Source organism: Schistocerca cancellata, chromosome 6 (genome assembly GCF_023864275.1).
Source record: "Schistocerca cancellata isolate TAMUIC-IGC-003103 chromosome 6, iqSchCanc2.1, whole genome shotgun sequence".
In the NCBI taxonomy this organism is placed as follows: domain Eukaryota; kingdom Metazoa; phylum Arthropoda; class Insecta; order Orthoptera; family Acrididae; genus Schistocerca; species Schistocerca cancellata.
In genome coordinates this window covers 104,854,636-104,869,399 of record NC_064631.1, presented here as the reverse complement: position 1 = coordinate 104,869,399, position 14,764 = coordinate 104,854,636, and the positions used below count along the sequence as shown (strand labels likewise).

The following is a 14,764-nucleotide window of genomic DNA, read 5'->3' as shown; positions in this document are numbered from 1 at the left end:
GAAGGTTGTAAAGAAAGTAATGGCAAAGTTGTGGGGGACAACTATATGTACACATGAGCATGAAGAATGTATTGATAATGGTAGTACATGACAGTGTAGATTGCTCATCCATAACTAAAAAGCTCATGGAATTAGCCCAATTTCTCAAGAAATGCACTGCTACCCGTCTCTCAACTCAACACTAAATGTGAGGATCACTATTATTTTACTGAACTCTGCACTGACACATTACACAGTCTCTATCATCTGTAGGACATTTTTAAATACAATGCCATGACATTTTGACACAACTAATAGCTATATGGTATTAAGAGGTCCTATAGTACTGACTTGTTAGATATGAACCCCTGAGGTTTTCAATTAATAAATCAAACAATGGAAAATCCAAGTGTGGTTTCAGTTGCCAGTCGTGTGGGTGAGTTGCATTTGCGCGCGCGCGCGCATGTGTGTGTGTGTGTGTGTGTGTGTGTGTGTGTGTGTGTGTGTGTGTGTGTGTAATACTGAGGTTTTCAGTTGTTACATGGATGAAAACTTTCCTCCGTAGATGGATTGGCAATAAACAATGGTTGCAGTGGTTCTTATCTCATGCTAGTTAGTTCTCAACATGCTAGTTAGTTAGGTGGAATTTTGGTCAATGCAGCAGAAAAAATGGTGTCATACAGTTGCTGATTTTTTAAACTGTCTGTCAATGGTTTGACTTAAAACGTTCTGCACTGAAAAAGCTGTCTCTTTCTTTCATTTCAATAATGTATTACTACAAAATCATAGGGTTGTACTTTACATGAAACTCATCATAGTTATCATATGTTATGTACAGGAAATGGCAAGGATCATGAGTCAGTACTTCAGCATATAAGATGTGTTCAAAAAGTTGTGGGTCTTGCCATTCCATGTTTTGTATTAGTGATTTTTTCATTGTTGTCTATGTACATGTCTGAAATGTATTCCTGAAATGTTAGCCATTTCAGATATTTAGTCTGTTGTCAACTGTCAAAAAGGTTGCATGAGGTTTGGTAGAATTGGTGATTATTTTTGTGTGGGAATGGATCAGAAAATTTGTATTAAATTTTGTTGCATAAACAGAATAAAGTGTAACAAAGTTTTAGAAATGTTAAAAATTGCCTTTCGTGAGTCTGCTAACAGCAGAACACAGGTTCACAAGGTGCTATGAGCATTTCGAAGGAGATTGTTAAGATGTAGAAAATGACAAGTGCCCTGGCAGTCTCAGTACATTATGAACCTATGAAATTGTGGAAGTAAAAGTGAAAGTACCAATTATTTATGATCACCAAATCACTATAAAAAATTCACAGATGATTTGCATATCAAATGGTTAATTTCATGAGATTGTTTCAGATGTTTTGGACATGAAACGCATGTAAACTTTGTTGCAAAGCTGCTAAATTTCGAACAAAAATACGAATGCAAGATGCACAGAAGTCACTAAATGAAGTCAATAATAGTGCAGAAATACTGAAATGTGTCATAACAGGTGGTAAAATATGGGTTTATGGTTACAACATCAAAACTACGGCTCAATCATCCCAATGGAAGCAATCTCGATTGTTAAGGCTTTTGTGGCCACTTGTTGACAAACTGTCAATTGGCTCCTGTCTCCATTGCCATGTGCATATAGCCAGCGGCGACGAGCTCGGCTCCAGTTCTCCACTGGCAATGGTGGGTGCAGCTTTGACAATGCCAGCTACTTGTGCAGGCGAAACGTCAGTAAAATGATCAGACAAACATCGGCCGAAGAACCCGAGACAGAAGCCAATAGGCAGTTTGTCATTCTGGATCGTCTTCTTGCATCAAGGTTGAATGTTCAATAAAGAGTAGTTCAGTTCAACTGGTGTAGCATGAGGCAATCCGATGTGGTGGGGGGAAGGAGGGGGTACCAGATTAGTAGCAAAGTAATTCATGCCTTCTGTACCACAATAACGTACTGGTCTGCATTTCATTGTTTATTCGTGAATGGCCAAACACAATACTGTAATGATGCCCTAGCCTCCATATTTACCAGACATGATTCCCTGTCACATTTTCCGTTCCCAAAAATAAAATAAAACCTTAAAGAGCAGTCATTTTACAAGCACAGATGAGATTGAAAAGCTACTGTTCAGAGAACTGAAAGCTATCCGAAAAATCATGTTCTGGTGTAACCACAAGCGCCGTCATGAAGATGAAGAATGCATCAGTAGAGAAGGCAGTGAGACGACACCAGCCAATAGCCCGTTGAATAAGAGTGCACCATGACAGGAGCAACCTCTACATATTATTAGCTGAAGATTATGAGAAAAGCCAGCATGGAATATGTGATGACAGTCAATATCCTTTGTTGCATTTGAGATGAAAAAACATCCTGGGTGCACCTCAGGTGGTGTGGGAAATCTAAATCTGAACCAGGCTGAGGGAGTAAATGTGAGAAATGAAGGCTATGGTGAGACTTGTTTTATATTTATGTGGCATATCTGTACCTGTACAGACTTTCAGGGTGTCCAAGGAGGAATGGTTAATATTCTGAGACATGACAGGAACACTTGTTTGAAGCAAAAAACTTCATATGGACATATGCCTTATTCCAAATGGTTTCTGAGGAAGAATACACTTAATTTAGATTTGCTTTTGGGTTAGAGGTGTGTACATGAGTGCCTTACCAATTCAGCCTCTTTGACATTTTATTCTAGCCCAATCTACCTTTCAATCTATTTGCTCAGTACGTCTTTTTGCCATTAAACTAGACTGTTCAACATGCTGTTGTCCATGGTGTGTCATGAGTGAAATAGTGTGAGGGATTGAGAGTGTATCATAGAGGAGCATTGCTTAACTCCGTCTGTACATGTGCTGGCTAAAATGCAGTTAATGAAGAACACACAGATATGGTGCAGTGGTAGTGCTCCTGCTGCTGTTGTAGAATACCGTCAGCGCTTTCTCAAACATAAAATTCGTGATCATAGAGTTTTACCAAAGTTCTCAGAACATTGTGTGAAACAGGTACTCTTCCAAGTTCCCATTTTTCTTCTGAATGCGTAGTTCCATAACCTGTGCAGAAACAGCAACATAGTGCTGTAATGGTGCAGTTCTGTCCTACTACTAACACACAGGGGCTTTTTATATGTATCAATGACTCACAGACATGTGTATGATGAACATTACATATGGACAACTTGTATCGATTTCACGTACAGCATGTCCACAATCTTCACATTGATGACAACAGCACAAGAGTTGAATTTTGTCATTGGCTAAATGATAATCTGCATTTGTTTGCATTAATATTGTTTAGTAATGAAGCCACATTTACACAGAATGGAATCAACAACTCTCTCAACAATCATCGATGGTCGCAGGAAAACATACACGCTGCAGTGGAAACTAATTTTCAAGTTCGTTTTTTCATCAAGGTTTGATATGGCATATGTTAATAGCTCCACTCATTTTAGAAGAGCAAATGATGAGACAGAATGTCTTGTATTTTTTGGAAAATTCGCTTGTTAAATAACTTGAGGGTGTTTCTTTGGCCACGCAGACTGCAATGTACTTCCACATTTTACCAGGGCAGTAATGGAACTTCTCAACTGCACTTACCCTACTCGCTGGATTGGTGGTGCTAGTGCAATTAAGTGATCTGCAAAATTATCACAACTTACGCCATTAGATTTTTGTTTATGAGGTTGGATGAAATATGAGCAGTACAAAAGAAAGGTGAATACGCAAGATGAACTGTTTGGCTGCATCAAGGACGCTGCTGCCTTCATTAGGAAATGTGTAGAGGGACCCACACAAGTAGAACAACATGTTTACAAATGCATTGAAGTTGACAAAGGTGAATGTGTTAAAAATACGTAGTTTTCAACAGTCACTTTGTAAAATGCATATTGTAAAGCTTACTAGCTGTTGTACATGTGTAACCCAGACAACATATTGAATAACCCAGAAAATAAGTACCAATGTACATTAACTGTGTTCTGCCTCGGAAACCATTCAAAACAAGGCATGTGTGCCGCATGGAGATATTTGCTTCAAATGGTCATTGTTGTCATATCCATGAATACTGACCATTCCTCCTTAGGACAGACACCATGTATGTTCAATGAGTGGCAAGGCTGAAATGGAGAGAGCATTTCAGATGGAGAAGATGGTAATTATTTAGTTTAAATAATTTTGTTTAATAGTGAACTTAATACAAAAGCATGGGGACTAGACTGTTACTGGAGTTACCATCAACATCCGTATAACATCAAGAAGAACAGATACACCAATATATTGAATCTGAGAAGCACCTGGTCATTTATGCTTGAAGTAAGTTGCTTTACTTGTTCTGTTACAAAAAATTATTCCAACAGTGAAGTACCAGATAAGTCTAAACACAACCAAAAACACTAATTACCTTAAATCTGTTTTCTTGTGATATTTGCTTGCTTTCTGCACGAAGTTTCTCTAGTATGTTGGTGACATGCTTCTTTGATGTCCTGGGAATGGACTTCTTTGATTTCTTGAGTATATGCTGTGCCACATTTTCTTCCTAAATTTATGGTAATAAAATTACATCAGTAAAAGTTTATACCACAAATGCAACATTACTTCATCATTCTTTAATATTAAAATTAATACTTAAAGAGTAGTATATAGTATATAAAACTAGTGGTACCACTACACTGACAGAAATGAAGCATTTCAATTAAACCCTAATTCCAAAATGTAGCAGAGGTGCTGACTCAGCATCTCCACTATTTGATGAGTAGCGACTTTCCTTTTCATAATATTGTTAAATTTCATCCTCCTGGATTTTCCATTGTTTGATTCCAAAATGGTTTGTTTAGCTTCCATCTGATTCAATAGAGAGAGAGAGAGAGAGAGAGAGAGAGAGAGAGAGAGAGAGAGAGAGAGAGAGAAGGAGATTTCTGGGAACTAAATTTTGCTTCAAAGATTTCTGATATACCTTTATCATTAAAGTTTTGGTAGTAGCTAGTGCTATCAGACATTCTGTACTACATAACTTCCCCAAATCTTTCTACGTCAACTGGTTACTAGCAATATGCCATGACCGGCACCTTCCCCATTACTGAGAATTGTAAAATAAAACAAATTTGTATACTGTGTGTTTATTGTTATTACTCCTATTATTATCATCAGTCATTTGACATCCATGGCTGATTAAAGCTTTTTCCTGACTTTTACATGTACTAGGACATTCAGAGGTACATCAGGTCACAGCTCCACTCTTTATCTGGTCTCCTGCAATCCAGCAAACAATTTCCTTGGTCCATCTTTCATCCATTCACAATATTCCAGAATTCAAACCAAAAACAGATCATAATATGAGTCGTTTAGAATTATATACCCTCAGAGTAGCAAAGAAACTTAATAATGGCAAGTTGTCCTGTGCCGATTGTATGTCTATCACATTCCTTTCACAATATGCTGATGAAATAGCTCCCCTTTTAGCAGAAGATCCATATCTAAGGACTGCAGAGAGCACACAAATACACCAGAAACCAAGTGGAAGTCATCTGCTCAATTACAGACCCACATCATTCACATCAATTTGCATTAAAATTTTGGAAAGTATGCTGTGTTCCAATGTTATGAAATACTTTTGCAAAAAAATTATCTATCAACACATAATCAGCATAAATTTATAAAATACTGTTCTTGTGAAAACACAATTGATTCTTTGGTCACATAAGGTAATCAGTGGCTTCTAATCAAAGCGGGTGCCTAAGGAACCCAACTGAGTTTGTGATTTCCTGTCAGAAAGGACACAATTGGTAGTAACTGATAAAAAGGCATCTAGTGAAAGAGGAGTGTAATTGAAGTGTTATAGGCCCTCTGCTGTTCTTGACATATATAAATGATTTAGGAGACAATACAGCCACATTTTTAGGTTGTTTGCAGATGATGCTGTCATTTACTGCCGAAGTAAGATCATAAGAGGATCACAACAAATTGTAAAATTATTTAGACAGGATATCTGTGCAGTGCAAAAATTGGCGTCTGAAACTGAACAATAAAAAGTTTGATGTCCTCCATGTAAGTACTAAGAACAAAACAAAATCCATTAAATTTCAGTCACACAAAAAAAAAAACCTGAATTTAAATGTTGCCAATTCAGGTAAATACCCAAGGACTACAATTATAAACAACTTCAACTCAACCATCACAAAGAGAATGTGTGGATGGTGAACTAAAGACTGCATTTTATTGGCAGAATTCTTGAAAGATGCAACAAATCTACTAAACAGTATGCCTACACTATACCTGTCGATCCTCTTTCGGAGTATTGCCAAACATATTTGCTGGCAGACATCATTATGGAATATCACATAAAAGGGGAGATGGTGTCATGAATATGATATGTATGTTGAGGTTACAATCACTAAAACACAAGCATTTTTCAATACACCAAGATGTTTTCATTAAAAATGATCAACTTTCTTAGTATGCTGCATGCGAAAACATTTTGTTGATTCCCACCTACATATGGAGATATGACCATCATAATGAAACAAGAGAAATCAAAGCTCACACATAACTGTTTATCTGTTAATTTTTCCCATGGGTCATCCAAGAGTGGAATGGTCGAGAAATAGTCTGGAAGCAATTCTACGTACTACCAGCTGAACACTTGGGTGTGAATTGCAGAGAGACATGTACATGTAGATACTTGTCACCAGAGGAAAATTCAGGGCGGTGGGAGAGGGTTATGGAACTGCAGTCCTCTCCTCCTCAACTACATCTGTTTCTTTTTAATTCTCCATCCCCCCTCCCACACCCCCCTCCCCCCACACGCACACACAAATCTTTGCAACATAGCTTTCATATATCATAGTTTTGAAAATTTTGTCACTATTGTAGTTCGTATTATAATAAGTTAAGAAAACAACTTTGCTTACTCTAAGAATTTGAGATGGCACAGTGATACAAAATTTCTGTGAGATCACGCCCCCCCCCCCCCCCCCTTCCAGACCAAAATCCTTGATTTGACATTTCATCTTTCAATCCAATATGTTTTCCTGGTCCACTTATTTGTTTCCACTTTCTCCAAGTGAATCTCAATCTTCATCTCTCCTTTGTTCAATGAGCACACTTAAATTTTGAATGGTTTTTGCATTTCAAAAAGGTCCAAATTTATTGTCATTACTCAAAATAGGCAACACAAACCAATTGTAAACTTCACATTTCAGGCATGTCAGAAACTTAGTTTTGTAATCTCTGTGTAGTTTACCAAATCACACAAAACCATTTTCATTTTTTTGTTTCTTTATTTTGCTTTCCCTCCAGCCACTGTCTTCAACAGTCTTACATGCAAAACTGATCAACTGGTTCAAAGAATTCCTTATTTGGTGAAGTCACACCAAGTAGATCAGTGGACCCCACCTGATCACATCCAATTTGGATGAAATTTTGTGCCACTGCCCCGTGCAGAACAAAACTAAACTAAAATATGAGTTCAAGATATAAAAAATTTAAGGTTTTATAAGACTTTTAGTAAACAGTGGTAAAATGCTGTGCGAGCTATAAAGTTACAGTATAATGTTAAGACAGCTTAAAATAGAAACTATTTGTTATCAAAAGGTGTAATCTAGATCAGATGCACAGCATTTTGTGCTCTTTTCACTGTTAAAATTTCAAATGGCTCAAATGGCTCTGGCACTATGGGACTTAACATCGGAGGTCTTCAGTCCCCTAGAACTTAGAACTACTTAAACCTAACTAACCTAAAAACATCACACACATCCATGCCTGAGGCAGGATTCGAACCTGTGACCACATAGGTCGCACGATTCAAAACTGTAGCGCCTAGAATCGCTCGGCCACTCCGGCCGGCAGGTTAAAATTTCAAGAGTATGTAATTAGCCATTTCATCTGTCATGAGGTCAGAGGTGGGAAAAAATCAATTGCAACAATTTTTGTATCATTTTGTAACTAAAATAATGTTGGATAAATGAAGTGTATGGTGTGTCCATTAGTAGTTCCACAGAGAAGTTACTTGTCATCAGTTTCACCGTACTGAAAAGGCTAGCTGTGAAGTATTCAAGATGTTCTTAATATGTAAACATGCCATCACATTTTTTTATCAAATTTGTGCATACTCTGATGTCATACTGCTAAACATCATCATCTCCTACATTATTTATTTATTTATCAGAAAGAGCAAGTGTTTTTGTGCAAGAAAAGGTTATGTTAGACACACTACAATAAGGTTAAAAAATGAACTTGAAAATACTATTGCCAAATAACCCCACTGAAATGTATGGGGGCTCTTCTTGCTCATGTTGTATATTAATGACCTAGTAGACAATATTATTATTAATTGCCCAGCAGACAATATTAATAGTAATCACAGACTTTTTGCAAATAATGCACCTTATTGTCATGGAGTATTATTTGAAAAAAGCCATACAAATATCTAGGCAGATCTTGATAAAAGCTCAAAATGATGGAAAGCTTGGCAACACACGTCAAATCTTTAGAAATTTATAACTGTGCACCCTAAAAAATGCAAAAAAGATTGTCAATGTATCCTATGCCAGAATATCAATGATTCACATTTGGAATAAATCTACACATACAAATACCTAAATGTAATAAATTGTAAGGATATGAAAAGGAATTCTCGTAAAAGTGCAGTTGTAGGTAATGCAAGTTGCACACTTTAGTTCACTGGCAGCATACTGGGAAAATGCAATATGTCTTCAAAGGATAGTTCCTGCAAAACCCCTGTGTGCCCGAATGTTTAATAAGTGTGTGGAACACAAACCTAATAAAACTAGTAGAAGATATGAAAATATAAAAGAAAGGCAGGACAAGAGATAGAGGCTTTTTGATTTAAGGGAGAATCTTGTCAAAAGCTAGAAAATCTTAACTTCAGTACTGTCAAAAACTGGAAAACCTGATTTTCAATACTGCCCTACAAACACATAAAATCTAAGATTTTGGAAGTATTAAGTTCCTCCTTCAGGAAGGGGGCAGTGATAGATTGCTGAAGATAAGGAAGGAGCAACAGGTCATTCAGAATCGAGCAAACCACTATTCTAAGCTTTACCAATCTATCCCCCTTTCCTCCCTGACGAGAAACTAATAATTCCAAAAGATAGGATCAATGTTTTCATCTTTAAATACGTCTATTGCCAGAACTGAAATTTCACCACCTGAAGGTAATAGCTGGCTGTTCCTTCACTTTGTAACTGCATGATTTTCTGAAATTTTTTTCTTTTGATACAAACAGCAAAAACTGTCAGATGGTTGAAGACAAAATGTCACCCATCCCATGACAGCTTACTTATGAAGTTTCATGAACCAGTATTACATGAATATTGTGGGAACACTTTTCAACCTCCTACATATTGCTCCCATATGAACCACAAAGACAAGATTAGATTAATTACAGCTCGCACTGTGACATTTAAACTGTCATTCTTTCCACACTTCATATGCAAACTGAATGGGAAGAAACCCTAATATGTAGTACCAGTACAATGGGAAATACCCTCTACCACAAACATCAGAGATTTGTAGAACATAGATGTAGATGAAGCTTAGAGTTTAATAATGTACAGTACTATGCACAAGGGGATTAGTTGAAACTGAAACTAACTGAAGGACATCTATAGGCATAATCCGTATCACTTCAGGCAGGGGAGTTACCTTCATAGTCTCAGATGTTACTGAATTTAACATATGTAAAAATTCAGGAGTAAACAACAAACATTTTTTTTTTTTTGTCTCCAAAAAAATTCCAGACCCAAGACACAGGCCTCCAAATATGACACTGTGAACACCATTTTAAAGATGCAAATTTTGGAAAATATTTTGTTAGTTTTTTTTTTATTTGAAAGATAATTGCTTTATGATTTGGATGTATCTGTCAAAGTTCTTTTGCTGTCGCCTTTTGAATTTTTTTATAATTTACAGAATTTTTTTTTTTAAATGCCAATCCAGAAAAGCTCTATTTTTTTTTCTGTTGATTGGTACCATGTAGTACTATATTCTCTGTAAAGGAGAGCTTCCACTTTTAAGTTGGACAGGTTTTATTCTAAAAAATCACTTTTTTAACTTTCAAGTGTAATGTATGTCTGCACAGAAGCTGTTTTCTTACTAATTTCTTCGTAACAATGTTTATTTATATAGTCTTTGTTGCAGTTATTTCTTTTCACTTGAATTGTTGCAGATATTTCTTACAGTTTGTTGTAGTTTCTTGTCAGTTTCTTGGTCGTGGTTGTTCATTGCACATTTCTGTATAGTAGTTGTTCAGTGCTAATCTGATTACTGCAGAGGCTTCTAAGAAATCTGAGACCATCCAGTGATTCCGTGTTTTCGTGAGGAATTTGCCAGTTGACACAGTTGCAATGTGTTTTGTGAAAAAGACTGTTTGAAATGTCTTCTGAATGAGGCCACAGAAGAGTGAACTGTGCTGACTATTTGCATATCCATAAAAGAGTGATATATAAGACAAACAAAACATAACAGACTTTGTTCAGGTTGGGAATAAGTGTTCTTATTTGATGACTCTGTTTCAAAGTTAAGATGTTTCCACTGACGACTTTTTGTGTTCTAAATGTTGTAACAGAATGATAGTATCTGAACAAGGTGCAGCCTCTCATGGTGCAGATGATGCATCAGTCAACTACAAAGGTAGATGTTAGCCCTGTTAAGAAACCATGATCAGTGAAGTCAAGTCATAAGCTCCTGTGCATCAAGAAAGTGCAGAGGAATTATTAAAGCTTTGGATCAATACACTACAGATACACTGACCACACTCTTCAAAGTAGAAATTCCATCTTCAGAAGAAAATGAACTAAAGCGCTCTTGCACCTCCTGCCAGGATTTTTTCACAAATATCAATTCAGCCGCTGAATATTGGGCATCCTACAGTGAAAAGGTGCAAGTTTTAACTATTATTCAAGAGAATTTTCAAAGAAAACAATTTTGAACCACATTCCATCAGTATCAAAGTACATGGTAGGCAAATCAAGAAATATGAGGTCTGTAAAAGGAGTCTTTGGAAGACATTATGATCAACCTGCAGAAACAGCTCAAGTTCAAATAGTGCAGTCATTATATCTGGAAGATAAAAGGGACTGTTCTCAACAGAGTGCCAATAAAAAAGACACTATAACAGTTGAGGCTCAAAAAGTTGTAAAAGTAAAGAGGTACATGATTCACAGCATTAAAGAAACTTTTACAATTTATAAGAGCAACTACACATCATCATCATATATTGGAAGATCAAAATTTTATGCACTACGACCTGATTGGGTAGTTCCACATCCACCTAGATATGTCTGTTAATGTGTGTACTGCGTGGATTATGAACTTTGTGTGATTACTTTGACGAACTTACTGGAGCACGTGACATATGACACCTTGGTTGGGCATGTGAAGACATTAGTAGTCTGTGATGTAAAGCGAGAGACTTGTTTGTTTCAAGAATGTGGCGACTGCCCTGGAATGGGGCGACTGCCTTTACAGACACTTGGCCTGGAAGACGCAGCAGATAACCCTGCAGAAATTACATACGCGACATGGGAGGAAAATAAACTAATTAAGAAAACTGTTGATTTTGACAGTTTCATTGATGAACTTGGTAAATGGTCAGTGAAATCAGTAACACACCAGCATCTGAAGAAACTGCAACAACAACACATTGCAGAAGTGAAAGGGTATGTACAGGCTGAAGAACTATGTTCAGTGCTTCACTGTGATTTTGCTGGGAACTGGTCTGTTGTTCTCCCACAAGAAGTACAAGGGTATCATTGGAGTAATGACCAGGTTACAATTTTTACAGGAGTGACATATTTACAAAACAAGACCAAAAGTGTTGCAGTTATAAGTGATGACACAGGACATGACTCTGCACATGCTTTGCTAGCAATGCGCAAAAAAATTCTTCAAGTCATTTTAAAAATTGTTACCAGTCAGTTGGCACAAGCAACTTACTCATTTCAAATTAAGTTGCTTGTGCCAACTGACTGGGTATACAGTGCTACTGGTCATGGGAATGAGGCCTCGTGATGATGTAGGCAGCCTGCTGAAGCACCATGCTACAAAACATAATCTTTCCAGATCAAATACAGCTGTGATTCAGAATGCTGAGGATTTTATGAGAGTCCTGAAATCTTACACATCCACAGTCTTCATTCTTTTGTCCAGAGAGGAAATCGAAGAATTCTGTGAGCAGAGAAAAGAAGAATGGTCCAAACAAACTACTCCTGTGACAGGAATTCAGAAGACACATTCTTGGATTCAAAGTGTTGGGCAAATTCATATTACACACACTTTAAAGAGCAAGAAAGAAGAAATTTCATTCGTTCAGCCAATACCTCGGAAACAGCAGGATAATATTTACATTCACAACCTGAGAAGAGAGATGTGTGTGGCGTAAGTGTAAGACTGTAACTGGTGGGTTGCAGAGATTATAGACACCAGTTATGAGTTAAACAAAATTGTAGTTAACTTTATGCTTCCACATGGACCAGCTGCTGGAAATAGGTTTCCAGCTGAAAAACAGCAACAACTCCATCAGTGCTCACTTCCTATTCACAATGTTTTGAAGATTGTAAGTGCTTCAGTTCCTCTTGGTTCAACAGGAAAGCACCTTCTATATCAAAGGAAAATACTGAAGCTGTGGAACACATTTTTAGTTACTGGCTAATTTCAGTACAAAACAGTGTGTACAGAAGTTGCATAAATTGAAACCTTTAACTGTTTGGACCTTTCACATACATTTTGGAGCCATTTAAAATGCTTAAAAAATGAGTCTCTTACTCATCTTTAAAAACTAAAATTATGTTAAATGAGACCAGGTTTTGATTTTTATGAGCCTGTTAATTGATCATAAAAGTGGAAGCTCTCCTTTTCAGGAAATGTAGAACTATAAGGTACTAATCAACAGGGGGGGGGGGGGGGGGATAAATTATGGACTGACATTTTTGAAAATAAAATAATTTTTTCCATAAATTATAAAAAAAAGGTCCAGAATGCTATAGTAAAGGAGCTTCAACAGATACGTCCAAATGGAGGATTTCTTTGTAATTATAAAGCAATTATCTTTCAAATAATAAAAATATATATATATCAAAACTGTTCCAGAGATACAGCATTTTAAATTTTTTTCCAAAATTTGCATCTTCAAAATGGTACGCGAAATGTCATCTTTGGAGGGCTGTATCTCGGAGCAGAAATTTTTTTGGAGGAAAAAAAAAGTGTTCCTTACTATCTCCTTCATTTTAACGTATGCTAAATTCAATAACATCCTAGCCTGCCTGAATGGATATGGACTAAGCCTATAATAGTCTATAAATTAGGATTATAGATCATGGTCAAAATGAAAACACTTCTATTAATTCAAAAATATTGCAAAGTTCAGCTTTGACAAAATTGTAAAGTCAAAGATACAACCATGGAAAATGAAAACCACTAAAAACATGATGAAAAAACGCTATATTTTAATGTTACACTAGCAGAAGGTAGTAAAATAAGTGATACTGGGTGTACTGCTGTGGACAGGATAGGTACAACATAATGTCCACGAAAACTCACTGCATTCAAAACTATGTTTCACATGGGGGCACTTGTAGCTTTGGTTTATGTGGTTTTCGTAGTGGAGACAATGATTTGTGTGGTGGTGGGGATTGTATCATTTGGGGAACATATGTTCAGAAATTAGTTGTCAGTGCCTTTGGGGAGAATGGGTAGTGCCTTTGACATACTTGCCTTTCCAGAACGGATTCTACCATAAAGTACATCAGTTTGTGTGTAGCGGGTGCAGATGGCTGAGATGGAGTCCACAATCTGCCTTTGGCAAAAAATTGTTATTATTTGGGAGCATTTAACTGCCACATTTGTTATTGAAACATGTGGCTTACAAACATCGTTGCTTTAACATCATCACATGGGTACAGCACATGTGGCAGTGCCACAGAGATAACTGTGGCAATCTGTTTGTTGTGGCACATGGTTCAAAGTACCCACTTTTGTCACATTGGTTTAATTTTTTTAATTTGTTTCTTTTGTAGTGGGATGAGTAAGCGGCCTATTGAAGATAACTTTTCATTTTTAAGCTAATTTTGAAGGGAATTTATTAACTGTAGGATCCAATAAGGAGCATGAGGTGGTTGTAGAAGTAAAAGGATCTCATTTCGAGAAACCTAAGTATGGGAGAAAGAACAATGTTCTGAGTCTTTGGGTATGGGAGCTGTTGTTTCAGAGGGAGGTGCAGACAATATTTTAAGCTGACAAAGTTGTAGTACAAAAGGCTTAGTTACAGTAATTGAAGAGTGTATTTCTAAAGGCTGCCCTATAGTTACTGATGAGTTTGTTTCACATGAGGGATTGGAGAGAAAGTGGTACAACAATTTAGTCATAAATAATTGTGGCACGACAAACACAACAGAGAGATATTTGAGGACTGTAATATCTGTTGTTGGGAGATAGCTCTTCCATTTTGCAAGCTCATCTTTATTATGTCCTTTGAGTATTTCACAGTAGCATGTCACTTTGAACAAAACACTGAAGTTTTTAGCAGCTGTCTCCACCTCGTCATCATGAGTAAACATCACCGACTGCTGGGGCTAGAACACTGTTTTGTTTATATAGAAACTTTTATATCTTCAAATTTAACACATATTTCGGACAACACAACAACACATATAAGTCACTGAGTAAGTTGACCTGTGTACAAGTCGGCATTCGATTAAACACTGCGTCTCAGTCTAGCGGCCGCTGCTCGGCTGGCCGCTTAGGTGGCGCAGCTGCTGCCTGG

General features: G+C 36.9%; 1 protein-coding gene across 1 annotated transcript in view; it reads right to left on the bottom strand.

The window, feature by feature from the left end:
• LOC126088174 (probable RNA polymerase II nuclear localization protein SLC7A6OS) overlaps positions 1 to 14,764 on the bottom strand; it is a 61,443-nt gene that overhangs the window by 38,573 nt on the left and 8,106 nt on the right. The window contains exon 2 of the mRNA XM_049906298.1: positions 4,388 to 4,522. Coding sequence (XP_049762255.1) covers positions 4,388 to 4,522 — 135 coding nt within the window. The remainder of the gene's footprint in view (positions 1 to 4,387; positions 4,523 to 14,764) is intronic.